We start from the raw sequence: 14363 nt of genomic DNA, 5'->3' as shown, positions 1-14363 counted from the left end.
GGCGGCCTGCCATAGTTGTGATCTGAGGAAAATACCTCAGCGCTTCCTCACAGAGACATTTGGATATTACTCTTGCAGATACAAATGAAGTCAAGGTTATTGGAAAAGGTTTTAAAAACATACAGAAGGATGAAGTTGTGTGTCAGTTTCGACTTGGAAAGGAAACGGCAAGTAAGTAGCCCCTCCTTTCCTCCAGTGACAGCTGTCCCACAGCAAACCAGACCTTCAAAGCCCGTGCTGACCATTTGCTATGTACACAGTAAAAATAAGCAACATGGACAGTGGAAGGGGTAACTGGTTGGGAGCCTGAGCACCTGCCACTCGTGCCCAGGACTTAATCGATCCCCAGAACCATCACACACCTGGGAGCAGCCTCTCCTGCAGCCCTGGCTGGGTGTGGGGTGGGGTGTGCCCTAAGAGCTGCATCCCCCTCCCTTTCCTGGGCTTTCACTTCCCTTGAGAGGCAAGGACTCGAGTCCATTAGTCTGTGGGAGGGAAGTCGAGGCAGCCCCAGGGCTCTGAGTCTCTGCCAGGTCTCCCTGCATGGTGTGTTCACTTGAGATTGAAAGATGATGCCATAAAAAATCCTAAAGGATCCACTCCAAAACTACCAGAACTAATGCCTGAATTCAGCAAAGGTGCAGTATACCAAACTAATACACAGAAATCTTTCCCATAACCATACTTAGCATTTAGTTTTCATTATAAGCTCCAACAAAGGGGTAAGAATGTTCAGAAGGTCGTAGCTAAACTGACAGTTGAGTCAGCAGCACGGTACTTGGTGTGAGGTAGGTGCTCTGAGGAAGGCAGAGAACAGAAGCCGACATCTGCCAAAGGGTGGGCTCTGCTTGCCAAGGGCCACAGGAGGGAAGACGGGGATGTGGGGACATGTCCATTCACATTATTTGCATGTAAATTTCTTCCAGGAATAGAGGCTGTATCTGTGCGAGACACCTCCATTACATGCCCAGGACCGAAGTTAAATAATCAGGGCAAGTAAGTGAAAAGCTCAGGGAACGGGTCAGATTTGGCACTATGGCGCGACCAGCGGGGGTCGGGGGGGGGGGTGCCTCCTCTGGCCGAGCTGCTCACACCTGTTCTGGGAGGGCTCAGAGCTTCCTCTGCACCCACCTGTGTGGGTGGTCCCCTGAGGGGCTGTGACCCCCTGTCACCCAGGTTCTGTCAAGGAGGGCAGGATGCAGGAGGGGATGGGCCCCAGGGATGGTACCTTTGGCCCAGGCAGCCTTTCAGGGCCAAGCCAGCATACCCTGTCATAGGAAAGAGTTTGGAAGGGGACAGCAAACAGCCCGCCTGGCCACTGAGCCCATGGCCACGAGGGCATCTGGGCCATGCAGGGCTCCTCACGGCCTGCTCAGCCTTCATTGCAGAGGTTGACCTCATCTTGCCTGGGGTGGGCTCTCCTGTCCCGTGCTGCCTCCTCTCTGGTGTCCTGAATGCCCACTGATCAGAGCCATTACAACGAGGACCACTGTCAGGCTGCAGGTTGAGCCAAGTGTACGCACTGTGCCATCTGGGCTGCTGGTCACCGTCTGCCCTTTCTGTGCTTTAGGGCCGTCTTCATTGATATCAGCCTGAATAATGGCCTCTCCTTTATCAAGACCGATTTCGATGTCAGCAGGAGGAGCTGTGTGACCTCCACGGTAAGACTGCAGCCTCCCTCTGGGACTATGCTTAGTCCATTCACTGGATGGACAGACACACTGGGAAGCACAAGGCAGGAGCAATGCCCAAGGCAGGCCCAGCAAGCAGCCTGTGCAGCTGGGCACCTGCAGCACGTCACAGCCACTACAGCCCCTTAGCCCTTCACTGGGGAGCTGTGCCCCGACTCTCAGAAGTGCCCTGGGAGTCCCTCTGTAAAAGTGTCTGGGGCTGTGCACCCTGAAGGCACATGACACCGACCACTTGGAGCTCCAAGCGGACTCCGGAACAATGCTGAGACCGGCCCCCTGACTCCCACCTTGCCGCCTCCCTGGCCTGGTTCTCCTGGTGGGGAGTTCAGAGCTCCATCTGGGTCTGGCTTAGGTGAGGGGTGTAAGCTGGAGGCTGTGTGCAGGGAGCTAGAGCCCAGGCCCTCAAAACTTGGGTCCCAGACCCAGGAGCCCTGGAGGCTGGGACCACCTGTGGCCCTACATAGTTGAGGTGAATTTCCACAGCACTGGTGCTCCGGTCCAGCTGTGGGTACAGCCCCTGCCCCCAAGCCTGGCTTCCAACAGCCCTGACACTCCTGTGCATGTCTGTTTATACTTATCCCTGGGTGTCTGCTCACAGATCAGCAGACAGAACTGACCCATTTGCCCATCAGGAGTGCCACCCAGTGACAACCGCCCTTCAACAGGCACACTGGGAAAAGAACTCAGGAGCCAGCTGGTGTCTATTCCCAGCACAGTGGCTTCTCCCCCAGCCTTGGCCTGGCCTCTCCTTTCCTCTGCCCTGCCTCCTGGGCACTGAGTCAGTCTCGCCCTGTCCCTGTCACACTTCTCTGAAGCATCTCACTTGGTGTAACGGTTCAGCACTTGCAGCACCTGAGTGCACAGATGCAGTGAGCTTCTCCTTGGCCATGAGTAACAACAGGACAGGAGCCCCCATTCGTTATGGGTCTGCCCTGTTCTAGGACAGGCTATGAACTCTAAACCTCACAGGTGTCCACTCACTCGCTCCTACAGATGTGGAAGTGCAGTTTCAGAGGGTCTGAGTGGCTCTGTGGAAGGGGGCAGTGAGGGCAAGGCTATGGGAAGATAGACCCAGGGTGCTGCCCTCATCCTGCAGACCCCTTCATCCCGGCCTCAGCAGCGCCCCCTGCACCCTCTGTGTGCCTTCACTGGTGTGCTCCTCCCCAGGCCCCTGTGCTGTCAGCCCAGGCGTGCAGTGGGGGCTGCCTGTCTCCCAGCACAGAGGATGCCGGACTCCCTGACAAGACTCTGAGGCGGAGCCTCTGTGCAGGGTCGGTGGCCCAGGGCTCTTCAGGGGCCCTGAGGATCCAGCCCTGGGCTCCTTGGCCTGCTGGGCCCTCTCAGAGTGGGACAGTCTGAGTGTAAAGGTGGATTTGGAGGTGTGGGGTGGGATGCCAAGTGATAGGCACCTCAGGTGCACCGAGGACTTAACATGTGTGCTTTCTTCAGGAGAGGACCCCACCTGCCCTACTGGATGCCGTATCACCAGCTGCCCAACGACATACCCTTCCACATGCTGTGCCGGGTGTCATACGACATATTTACCCGGATGAAAAGTCTTCCAGTCCAGTCCTCAGTATCAAAACTCTCTACTGGGCTGTGCCTCTCATGGTGCTGCCCTTTCTTGTGCTGCTCTGGTGTTGTATCAGGCGACGGTGCACTGCATGTGTGAGTGACCCCTGACTACACAGCCCTGTGGCCCAGGCCCTCCCCAGCCCCCCAAAGTATCGGGATTCCTGGCTGCCCCAGAATTCCGCCTGTGGGAAGGTCCCATCAGTTCCGAGGTCATCAGCTGAGCATATGGAAGCTCAGAGCTGCCCTCCCATTCCTGGGCACACAGCCTGGCCTCTAAGGAGCTTTGTGCCTCAGGCTTCCCTCCCCCTGAGGAGAAGTGACCCCAGGCCCTGACTCAGGCTTCTGAAGGACTCAAAGGGACAAAGGCCAGGGAGAGACCTCTACTGTGGATTGGAGAAAACACAGATTCCTCCTGCAATGATGACCCCACAGGGAGGGCCAGGTGCCCCAGGATTGCTCTCCTCGGGGGCAGCTGTGCCTTTACAAACAGACATGGCCTCTGCCCATCTCTGGAGCCCTGTCCTTCCCTCCCAGTCACTACTCAGGACCATGTTGTGCTGGGCCCCGTGCTGGGCAGGGGGCAGAAATGAAGTGGCCCCAGTCCTGCCATGGCAGCTCCAGGTCTGCTGTCTCGACTGGCCTCGGTCCCTGGGGTACTGGGGGAAAAAATGTCACCTTCATGGCATGTGGCCAGTGTCCTGCCTAATGAGAGCAACAGCAAAGGGCAGAGGCGGGCCCCGGGGAGGACGGGCGCAGAGGCCTGGCTAGCTGGGCTCCCCAGGACAGGTGTGGGGGCTCTGGGGGAGGGACCCCCAGAGGTGTGAGAGGGCAGCACCAGCAAGACACCTGCAGGTCTGAGATCTGCAAAGTGGGAGCATGAGGACAGGAAGCCAGGGTGCTGGGTGGGTTTCCCTGAGTTCTGGGCACAGGGGCGGTTCAGGGTGTGCAAAGGAAGGGGAGGGAGGAGCAGGAGGGGAAGGGGAGGAGCTCTTGTCTTCATATGACCTAAAGGCTGCTGTAGAAAACCACCTGGTTAGACGCCTGTACCAGCACCAGGCATCCCAGGCTGAATGTCCCCCCGGGGACGCACAGGGAAGTGTGGGCTCAGCTCAGGCAGGTGGAGCCAGCTGGCCACAGATCCGCACGCAGCGAGCACCCAGATGGACACCCAAAGCCCTGTTCTGTCCCTGTGCTGCAGAGCAGGTCCCCTCCTGGGGGCATGGCTGAGCCAGAGCCCTTCTCACCCTGTGTTTAGCACTCCATCTTTCTATTTCCCAGAAGCCGCCACCAAAACCAGACACGGTAGGTCATGTTTGGTTGTGGTGTTGCCAGAGCCTGAGGGCACACTGGCCTTCACAATGAGGTCCCCCTCAGCCTAGGGAGATCCCCCCGCACCCTGCAGCTCTCATGCCCTGAGCAGAGAGAGAGGGGCCCCCTGTAAGATGTGGGACTCACAGTGACACACAGAGGACACCCTTCTCGTGCTCCCATCAGAGCCTGACCAAAGGCCTCTGTCACTGAATTAGCTACTCGGGCCTGTTTCAACAACTGCTATGATTCCCACTGAAACAAAGAGGCATTTGTTCAGTCCCCAAGGGCCTGTGTGTAGGAGGCTCTTCCATAGGACTCGCTGAGTTATGGTTAAGAGGCTTGGGTTTCACGACCTGGTCCCCTCCTCTGGGCTCTCATGTATGTGGCGCTGCATTTCACAGGCCTTCATCCCTGAATCCTGACTGAGAGGGGCTCTGGTAGGGTTGGCCTTTCAGGGCAGCAGGGCTAGGGAGAGTGGAGGGCATCTTATGTGCATTAGGCTGTGAGGGAGGCACAGCCCAGGTGTGCACAGAGCCCAAGTATCAGGTGAGCAGGCATGGCTCACCTCAGGTGGGTGTCCCGGGGCAGGAAATGAGGGCCTGGGGTTAGTGGAAGGTGGGCCTCCCTGTCCGGGTCAGAACCCTGTATGGACGCAGGTGGCCTGGGGAGACCAATCTACCAGGGTCACTTGAGCACAGCCCTGTCCTTGCAAACCCTGGCCACCCTCTAAGTCACAGACTCCCAGGACCAGGTCTGTCTAAGGGAGCTGCCTCAGGGAGTGAAGGGGATGTGACAGAATTTCTTGCCCTTTTGGGGAACAGCCTTATTTGCAAACTAAGAGCTTGCTGGCTTTTCCCTAGGACGGCTCTCTCCTAAGGGACAGGGTGCGACTCCTTGGTCCTTGAGTTCTGCCAGCAAACATTGCGGAGTGGCCAGGAAGTGACAGGTGCAGGGCAGCAGCTACAGCGTCCCTGCCCCAGGAGCTGCCTGCAAGGAAGCAGACACTGTTTTCCCTTTCTAGATTCCGGGGTCACTGGGAAAGAAGTGCCTTACGGTGATTATGTCGTGTTGTAAGAAAGGCGAAACGACAGCGCAGGTGAGAAGGGCCCTAGACAGGTGCTGATACCCCAGGCTGGGCTGAGGGAGGACAGGGGCAGCCGGCTCCTGCCCCACAGACACGGGCCCAGAAGGCCGGGCTTCTGTGGTGGTGAGGTTATGGGTGCTGGGCTTCGATCACCTGGCGCCACAGTACAAGACACCGTCCCGGCCTAGAGGCCTGGGAGAGAGAAAAGGCACGAGGGCTCATATTCCCCCCCAACCAGGCTGGTCCCAGCCCCCGGGGCTCCCCCTTGGCACGGGCACAGGCTTCTGGGTGCGGGTGGCTGCCTGACAGGTGCCAGTCCGCAGTTCTGGCAGAGCTTGTTGTCCGCCCCAGCAAAGGTTGGGCTTCAGTGGCCCTCAGTTGGATCGGGGAGAACAAACTGAACGGCACGAGCCCGCACAGGGCAGGGACAGCCGGGGAAGGTCTGTGCCAAGTTCTTTCTGCCATTAACACTCCCCGGAAATGTGAGTGTCAGCTGCTGCTCTTGCAGAGGTCCCCTCCGCAGAGTGAGGGAGAGAACTGCAGGGTCCCTGTGACCCACTGGGAAAGGGTGACAGGCACCTGGAGGAGGGGCCTGAAGGACCCCCATCCCCCAGGAAGAAGTTCTGGGAAGCCCCAGAAGCCTCTGCACATGGCTGATGAGACCAGCAGGGCCACTGCCTGGCATCAGAGGTTCAGGTCTCCTGTGGAAGGTGGGCTCTAGGTTCTGACCAGTGGAGTCACAACCCGGAGACACCATGCAGGGACAGGGGCAGGTACAACAGGGCCAGATAGAGAGTTCAAGCAAGGGGAGGCAAGCGACCAGAGGGTGGAGAAGAGCAAGCTGCTAGGATGGCCTTCGTGCCCAGCAAGGTGAGGGTGGGGACCCTGAGCAACTGTCTGAAATGGTCACCTTTCCAAGGGCCCAGCTCAAGCGAGGAGGGTAGCAGAGTGATGGGTTCTGGGCATGTACAGCTGCCCAGGGATTGGCCAGGCCCCTCAGGACTACCTCTGAAGTCATCCCAGCAGTGCTGTGAGCCCCAGGTGATCACTTCTTTCCCAGAGGTCAGGAAAGTGGGCGAGGTCACCCCAACAGTACAGCGCACAGTGGCAGCACACAGGATTTCTTAAATGACCTGAGCTCGTGCTGAGGAGAGCTGTGCCCTGTGCATGGGCTCCCCCCATCTCCCCTGCCACAGCACTAGAGACCCCAGGACTGTAGTGTTCCAGCTGGACATCCGGACCCTCTCACAGGTGCTGGGGTTTTGGCTCCTGCTCTTTAAGCCTTCAGTGTTAGAGTCTAGGCCTCAAGGTAATGATGGGCTGAGAGGCTTCGGTGTCACTGGGCCCTGCAGTTTCTGCAGAGCAGGAAGGGCCCCATCCCAGCCTGATCTCAGTGCCAGCCAGCCAGCCCAGTGTGCCTGGGGGCATGTTACCAAGGAGTGGCCTTGTGGCCTTGTACCTACTAACAGCGGCAGCCTTGTTCACTTCTGCTCTGGCAAACAGGCTGTGTCTCTGCCCCACTGCCTTCAAATCCCAGAGGAGTTTCTCTCCTAATGCTCCCTTATAGAGCATCCCTCCTAGACACACACACACACACACACACACACACACACACACACACACACACCCTCCTAGACACACACACACACACACACACGCGCGTGCGCGATTCTCTTCTCCATTGCCTGAGCCCACGGCGGCCCACAGTTCATGGGAAACGACCCTCGTGGATCCATCATGAGAGTCAGGTTCAGGATGGAATCTTACCCTCTCACTGAATGGGCGCCCCAGGCAACAGAAGGGCTCCCAGCAAGGGTGACCCATGCCACCCCCTCTCGAGGTCCTTTTTAGACAAAATGGGTGTCATTGTATAAGTTGTTGCTTACACACATTTAGGGAATTTGATCAGAATGATTCTAAAGTTGACTTGAAAAAATAGACAGTTAAGAATATGCCCAAGAGAAACAGTTAATCTCTTTGGGACCTCCCCGTGGGCACAAGAAGGCTGACGTCAGTGCTGAGAAGGGAGATCCAGGTCCAGTGTTCTGGGGCTGTAGGGCCAGAGTGCCCCAGTTTGGCCTTAGGAATGTGGCATGACGGACAAGGTGGGGGGTGGGTGGGTGAGTAGAGTCTGCAAATGTTCAGTGGGCTTGAGAGGTCGGGGTGTCACCGGGCCCCTTGTGGCCTTTCATGCACTAACATAGGCAGCCTTGTTTGTTCTGCTCTCGCAAAAAGGTCGGGCTAGGCCAGGGGAGTGGACAGCTCTCAAGCGGAAAAGCACCAGGGGCAGAGTGGGAACTTAGGGACACACAGGGCAGGGTCACAGGCTTTGCATGCATGCAGGCCAGGCTGGTGACCAGTGAGGGGCTTGGCGGTGAGGAGTCTAGCAAGGCAGCTGGGCCCTGGAGCTGGATTCCCAGGCAGAGGGGAAGCACAGCTGAAGGTGGCAGCTGGCAGGAGCTGCTTCTCGGGAAAGGTGATTTTGTGAGGCCTGCAGTAGGGTGGATCAGAGCCAGGTGCCCAGGGGAGAGGAGACACTCGAGTAGGTCTGAGAAGGGAGGCCAAGGGCCTGGCCAGGAAGTAGATACACAGGAAGGTGAGAGTGGACTTCCTGCCAGAGACGGAGGAGCCTAGGACAGGATATGGGCAGAGTGTGCTCTGAGGCTGGATGCAGGAAAGACATGTTCTCGGAAGCCTGATGTTAGCACGCTCCATGGTGCCCCTAGGTAGACCTGGCAGGGGGATCAGTGGGATTCAGGCCAGCAGGACAAGGGTGGGCTTGAGAAGACAAGGAACTTGGCCAACCCCATGAGTGAGGGAAACTACAGCCTTCAGCCCCCGCTGGAAGTTGCGGAGTAGATTCCGGGGTCACTGGGAAAGAAGTGCCTTACGGTGATTATGTCGTGTTGTAAGAAAGGCGAAACGACAGCGCAGGTGAGAAGGGCCCTAGACAGGTGCTGATACCCCAGGCTGGGCTGAGGGAGACCTTCTCAGTGACTTTCTCCCTCTCTCCTCTTCCCCACAGACAGGTGATTCTGCTGTCCCCCTACTGACGCCCGTCGTGGATCATCCTGCCGCACACAGCATCAACCCAGCTGCCATTGCTTCATCCTCAGCACCTGCTCATGGTGCCAGGGTGCCCAACCTGCCCAGATGAATGATGCCACTCATACCTGCTGCAGCCTGGACGCTCTGGAAAGCCACTCTGCAACTCTCACCCCATAACACGATCTGTACAGCACCAAAACTCCAATATTGTTTTTCGTTTGTGTGTTACTGTTTTAAATTTTGGTATGATTCATATACACTTAAATGAGCAACATTGTGGTTACTAGATTCCCCCCCATTATCAAGTCCGCACCACATACCCCATTACTGTCACTGTCCATCAGCATAGTAATATGCTATGGAGTCACTGCTTATCTTCTCAGTGATGTACTGCCTTCCCCATGCCCACCCCCTACATTATGTGTGCTGATCGTAATGCTCCTTTTCCCCCTTCTCCCTCTCTTCCCACCCATCCTCCCCAGTCCCTTTCCCTTTGGCAACTGTTAGTCCATTCTTGGGTTCTGTGATTCTGCTGCTGTTTTGTTCCTTCAGTTCTTGCTTTGTTCTTATACTCCACAGATGCGTGAAATCATTTCATACTTCTAGTTTCTCTAGCTTGCTTATTTCACTGAGCATAACACCCTCTAGCTCCTCCATGTTATTGCAAATGGTAGGATTTGTTACCTGCCACTTGAGGTATCATCCCATGTTGCAGTGGGACTTGGTGTAAGTCCCTTTTATTTATTTTATTTTATATTTTTATGAAGGGATGATTGATACATACACTCTTATGAAGGTTTCACATGAAAAACTGTGGTTACTACATTCACCCCTATTATCGAGTCCCCCCTATACTCCATTGCCGTCACTGGCTGTCAGTGTAGTAAGATGCCACAGAGTCACTATTTGCCTTCTCTGTGCTTCACTGTCTACCCCATGATCCCCCCCACACTACGTGTGCCAATCATGATAGCCCTCAATCATCTCCCTCCCTCCCCATCCACCCGCCCCCACCCCTCCCCTTTGGTAACCACTAGTCCCTTCTTGGAGCTGTGAGTCTGCTGCTATTTTGTTCCTTCAGTTTTGTTTCGTTGTTATGCCCCACAGATGAGGGAAATCATTTGGTACTTGTCCTCTGCCTGGCTTATTTCACTGAGCATAATATCCTCCAACTCCATCCATGTTGGTGCAAATGGTAGGATTTGCTTCTTTCTCATGGCTGAATAATATTCCATTGTGTATATGTACCACCTCTTCTTTATCCATTCATCTACTGGTGGACACGATGCTTCCACATCTTGGCTATTGTAAATAGTGCTGTGATAAACGTAGGGGTGCGTATCTCTTTTTGAATCTGAGAACTTGTTTTCTTTGGGAAAATTTGTAGGAGTGGGATATTTATATTTTTAGTTTTTTGAGGAACCTCCATATTGCTTTCCACAGTCATTGAACTAGCTTACATCCCCACAAGCAGTGTAGGAGGTCCCCTTTCTCCGCATCCTCACCAGCATTTCTTCTTCTTAGTCTTTTCTGTGGTGGCCATCCTAACTGGTGTGAGGTGATACCTCATTGTGGTTTTAATTTGCATTTCTCTCATAGTGAGCAATGTGGAGCATCTTTTCATGTGCCTGCTGGCCATCTGGATTTCTTCTTTGGAGAAGTGTCTGTTCAGATCCTTTCCTCATTTTTTAATTGGGTTATTTGCTTTTGTTTGATGAGGCATGTGAGTTCTTTATATATTTTGGATGTTAACCCCTTCTGTCATTTACAAATATATTCTCCCATACTGTAGGATGCCTTTCTGTTCTGCTGATGGTGTCCTTTGCTGTACAGAATCTTTTTAGCTTGCTGTAGTTCCATGTGTTCATTTTTGCTTTTGTTTCCCTTGGTGTTAAGTCCCTTTTAGAGCAGACAGTGCACTCCAGCTGGGCTCATCAGTCCAGGCCCTGCTGAAGGGCTACAGCCCACATTGTCTTTTCCACTAGATGCAACAAACATTTTTTTAACCATTGGGCCACATCAGAGTCAGGCTTTCCTTCTAGCCAACAAACCTGGGCCAATTCATCTGCTTCATCAACTCGTGGAGATGCCAGCAGCAAATGGCGTCTGCTCTTTTTCAGAATTTTGATGAGAATTCAGTAAATTGGTCAGTCCATTCAAGCTACTTCCAGGGAACCCAGCCATCACTGTCTATGGTCACATGGACATCCATGTCACAGGGTCTTGACAGGTCTAGCACACTCAAGGCCTAGAAGGCCTTGGCCCATTTTTCAGCAGTGAAAGAAATTGCATGTCTCATCCTAGGCCCACCTGATACCCATTCATAACACATGGTATAAGGGTTTCATAATTAGTGCCAAGTGTGGGATAAACACTCTCCAGTAGCCTAAAGGACCCAAAAACTCTTGCAATAGTGTGACGGTTGTGGGGGTAGGAAAAGCCTGAACTTTATCTATAATCACGGCTTCTGGGGTAACTTCAGACTTACCCGACCAGACAACCCCCAGGAATTTGACTGACAAACCAGGTCCCTGAAACTTGGTGCTGTTCACAGCCCACCCTTTCTCCTGTACGTGTTGCAGCAGTCTAGGTGCTGCACAATGTTTGTTGCATGCAGGACTTCTGGTAAGAAAATAGACAGTAAGCATGATATCATCAATATAATGGTACAGCTGCACCACTGGCAGGTTGTCCCATGTTGCAAATCCTGGGCTCCAAGTCCATGACAGACAGTGGGACTGTGGAGGTGCTCTCGTGGAAGGACAGTGACAGCCCAGTGCCATCCTTCCCATGTGAAGGAAAACTGTTCCTGACTGTCCTGTGCTGTGTTTATGGAGAAGAAAGCATTAGCAAGATCCACAACATAATATGTCCCTAGTTCATGACTTAGGGTATTCCTGAGGGCTGCACTAGAGGGGACAGCAGCCTGCAGAGGGGGTGTGACTTACTCAGTTCTCTATAACCCACGGTCATATGCCAGGAGCCATCTGGATTTTTTACCAGCCACACCAGGGGATTAAAAGGGCTATGAGTAGGTTTTATAATGCCCACTTTTCAGTTCCTGGAGGGTTTCTCCAATTCCTCTATGCCCTCCAGGGAATTGGTATTGCTTGGCATTAGACACGTGCTGATGCACAAGAAAAAATACAGGCAGGTGCTTAGCATGTCCACTCAGAACTGCCTTTACAACACATATGTTCAGTCTGAACTCACCTGCAGTGGTCTGCAACCATAGGCCCTGGAGGATATCAATCTCCAAAATGTATTTAGGGATTGGAGAGATGTACAGAGTATATCTCTTTGGGTATAGATGCCCTATTCCCAACGGGATTCAGGCTTGTTTAAGTCTGGTGGCCTTACCTCTGTATCCAACTATAACATTGGGGGTCCCTGAAACCGCTCAGGGTTGCCATAAGTCAGTGAACATTCAGCTCCTGTGTCTGTCAGAGCTGGCATGTGTTGAACATTCACTGGGAACCAATGAATTGATGTTTGAGCATGTGGCCTCTGATCCCCACCTGGTGCCCCAAGGCGGGTGCCTTGACCCTCCACTCAGTAAAACTATAGCCCAATCACCTTTGTGTGTGCGTTCAGGTGAGGATGGCTCACTGTCCAGCAGGAAGTCTTGCAGGCTCACAGGCCAAGACTGTGGCTTTGTCTCCATTTCTTGATCCCCAGCTGCTGGAACCACTGCTCTGGCTTCAGTTGTTACCACAGCTCCAATAAAATTCTGTTGAACTTCCCATCCAAGTTCTCTCTGTCCGCTCCTGCCCCTCTCAAATCAATCCATATTTGGGTCCTCATGACCTTCACGGGGCCCTTTAAGCCTTTCCTCTCAGTAGGGGACTGCACTCCCTTCTGTGCCTTCGGCACTTCAGCTTCCCCCAAATCTGCCACAATATGGGTAACCTCATTTATTGGCTGCCCTACGTGAGGGGCAAGAATGGCTACTAAGGGCCCAAAGAGGGTTCAGGGAGCCATTTGCAGCACCATACCCTTATCTCCACTGTAAACAGCTCCCCATTTGGGCCATAATTTACTGGGTTATAAATGGTATTTTTCATGCCCAAATTCTGTAACACCTGTTAGAGCTTGGCATGCATCTGCCATCTAGTGGGGAAGATGGTAAGTCACCGGATTGGGCTGTACAGTGAGAAGTGTGGCCATCAGCCATTTGAGTAGGGAATGGGTCCCAGGGGTCTGGTGTTCATTCTGCACTGGCTGTTGCAAGGCAGGATGAGTTGTCAGGGAAGCCAGCTTTCCCATCTCTGATTCAGACAGGAGGATACTCTCCACCTCTATGTCCCAAAGGTACAGGAGCCAGGCTGACATGGATTCTGAGGGTTTCTGCTGAGACTGGAAGCCCAAATCCACCAGCTCTGCCTGTGTCTAGGGGAACATAGAGTGCACTGTGCCCTGGAGAGCGGGCTGTACCTCTCCCGGAGGAACCTGCACTTGCTCTCTCTTTATTTACTTGATTTACAGCTGGGCAGGCTTTCAACAGAGGAGCGTTGGGGCCTCCAGCACCACCTCTACCTCCTCATTCCCCTTCAGTGTACCCTCCTCCATTTCTGGAGCTGATGGCAGCTGTTTTGCTCCACAGAGCATGTCCTCTGCTACATCCTTTACCTTCTCCACAGTGTCTCTCAGGAACACGATCTCAGTGTGGGGAAATGCAAGCTCCTGTGGCCAAGATGCTCACCGGCCCCAAACTACTTGATCTAATTGGCCTACTGCTAGGCTAGTGCTTGCTCATCCATAGGCAATGAGCTAATATTGACTGAGTCACGATCTAAAGAGCTCTGCCCCGTGCCCTGGGTGGAGGCAGAGATGGAGGAGGATTATGGACCTGGAGACAGTTGGATGCAGATGTGATTCTAGTGCTCAACGTATCACCAGGAGAATAGAGCTGGGTGTAACCCTTTTATCCCAAGAATGTTCCATTGTCATTTCTTGGTCTCACTGAATCCATAGTGAGCTTGTATGGGACTGAAACACTCAGTCAAGACAACTGGCTTAGCAAGCAGGATTCATTGTAGACCAAAGAATGGGAAAGGCTACCCTCATAGGAGGGTTACATCAGCGGAATACCCCTATGAAGGGGAGACATTTGAGTGGCCCACAGTGGGCATCTGATCTGAAGTGGCTTGTCTGCTACAGGACTCAACCCTGACCCAGGACTTGAGGAAGGTGGTGCCCACCGCATAATAAGGAGCTTCTTGAATAAAAAAGAGTGGCCATTGGGCAGTGGGAACCATGGTTTGGCTGTTTCTCACAGTATTCAAAATATCTACAGATGAGAGGAATGTGCTTCTGCAAGAGACATGAGAAATGGCAGCACAAGAACTTGAACTGTGAAGGACTGTGGATTTACTGAAGAATAAAATGGCATTGATACGAGAGGAGGCAGCTCGAGAATGCAAGCTGTAAGGTGCTGTGGAGGAAGTAAAAGATTTGTTAAAAAATGATCCCAGGGAGGTTCCTGCCTTCCATCCCCTGTCCTTGGATCCCAGGAAGCCTGGTGTATAACTTTTCTCCCAGAAAGAATGCCCTCCCTTCAGAAAGGATCTGCCTCCCGTCCTGGGGCTGCAGGTCCCTCTGCGCTCTCAGAGCTGGTGGGCAGCGGGAGTGTAACGGGGGTAGTACAGCTGCCT

General features: G+C 53.8%; 1 protein-coding gene and 1 pseudogene across 5 annotated transcripts in view; one reads left to right on the top strand and one right to left on the bottom strand.

Annotated features, from left to right (window-relative positions):
• LOC140846886 (anthrax toxin receptor-like) overlaps positions 1 to 14041 on the top strand; it is a 51548-nt gene extending 37507 nt beyond the window's left edge. For 3 of the 5 annotated variants that reach the window (XM_073225067.1, XM_073225064.1, XM_073225063.1), the window contains 6 exons: positions 79 to 171; positions 927 to 996; positions 1571 to 1661; positions 3141 to 3359; positions 8521 to 8595; positions 8687 to 14041. In XM_073225067.1, the coding sequence (XP_073081168.1) occupies positions 79 to 171; positions 927 to 996; positions 1571 to 1661; positions 3141 to 3359; positions 8521 to 8595; positions 8687 to 8818 (680 nt within the window). In that variant the 3' untranslated portion in view covers positions 8819 to 14041. Of the gene's footprint in view, positions 1 to 78; positions 172 to 926; positions 997 to 1570; positions 1662 to 3140; positions 3360 to 5598; positions 5825 to 8520; positions 8596 to 8686 lie in introns of those variants that run through there. The other 2 variants (XM_073225065.1, XM_073225066.1) reach the window with 2 other exon arrangements.
• The window catches only part of LOC108408876 (ankyrin repeat domain-containing protein 66-like), a 154218-nt pseudogene that overhangs the window by 55033 nt on the left and 84822 nt on the right, over positions 1 to 14363 (bottom strand).

The sequence above is a fragment of the Manis javanica genome, chromosome 16 (genome assembly GCF_040802235.1).
Source record: "Manis javanica isolate MJ-LG chromosome 16, MJ_LKY, whole genome shotgun sequence".
NCBI classification, from domain to species: Eukaryota; Metazoa; Chordata; class Mammalia; order Pholidota; family Manidae; genus Manis; species Manis javanica.
Note: the sequence above shows the minus strand (reverse complement) of the source record. Positions and strands in the feature narration are given on the sequence as shown.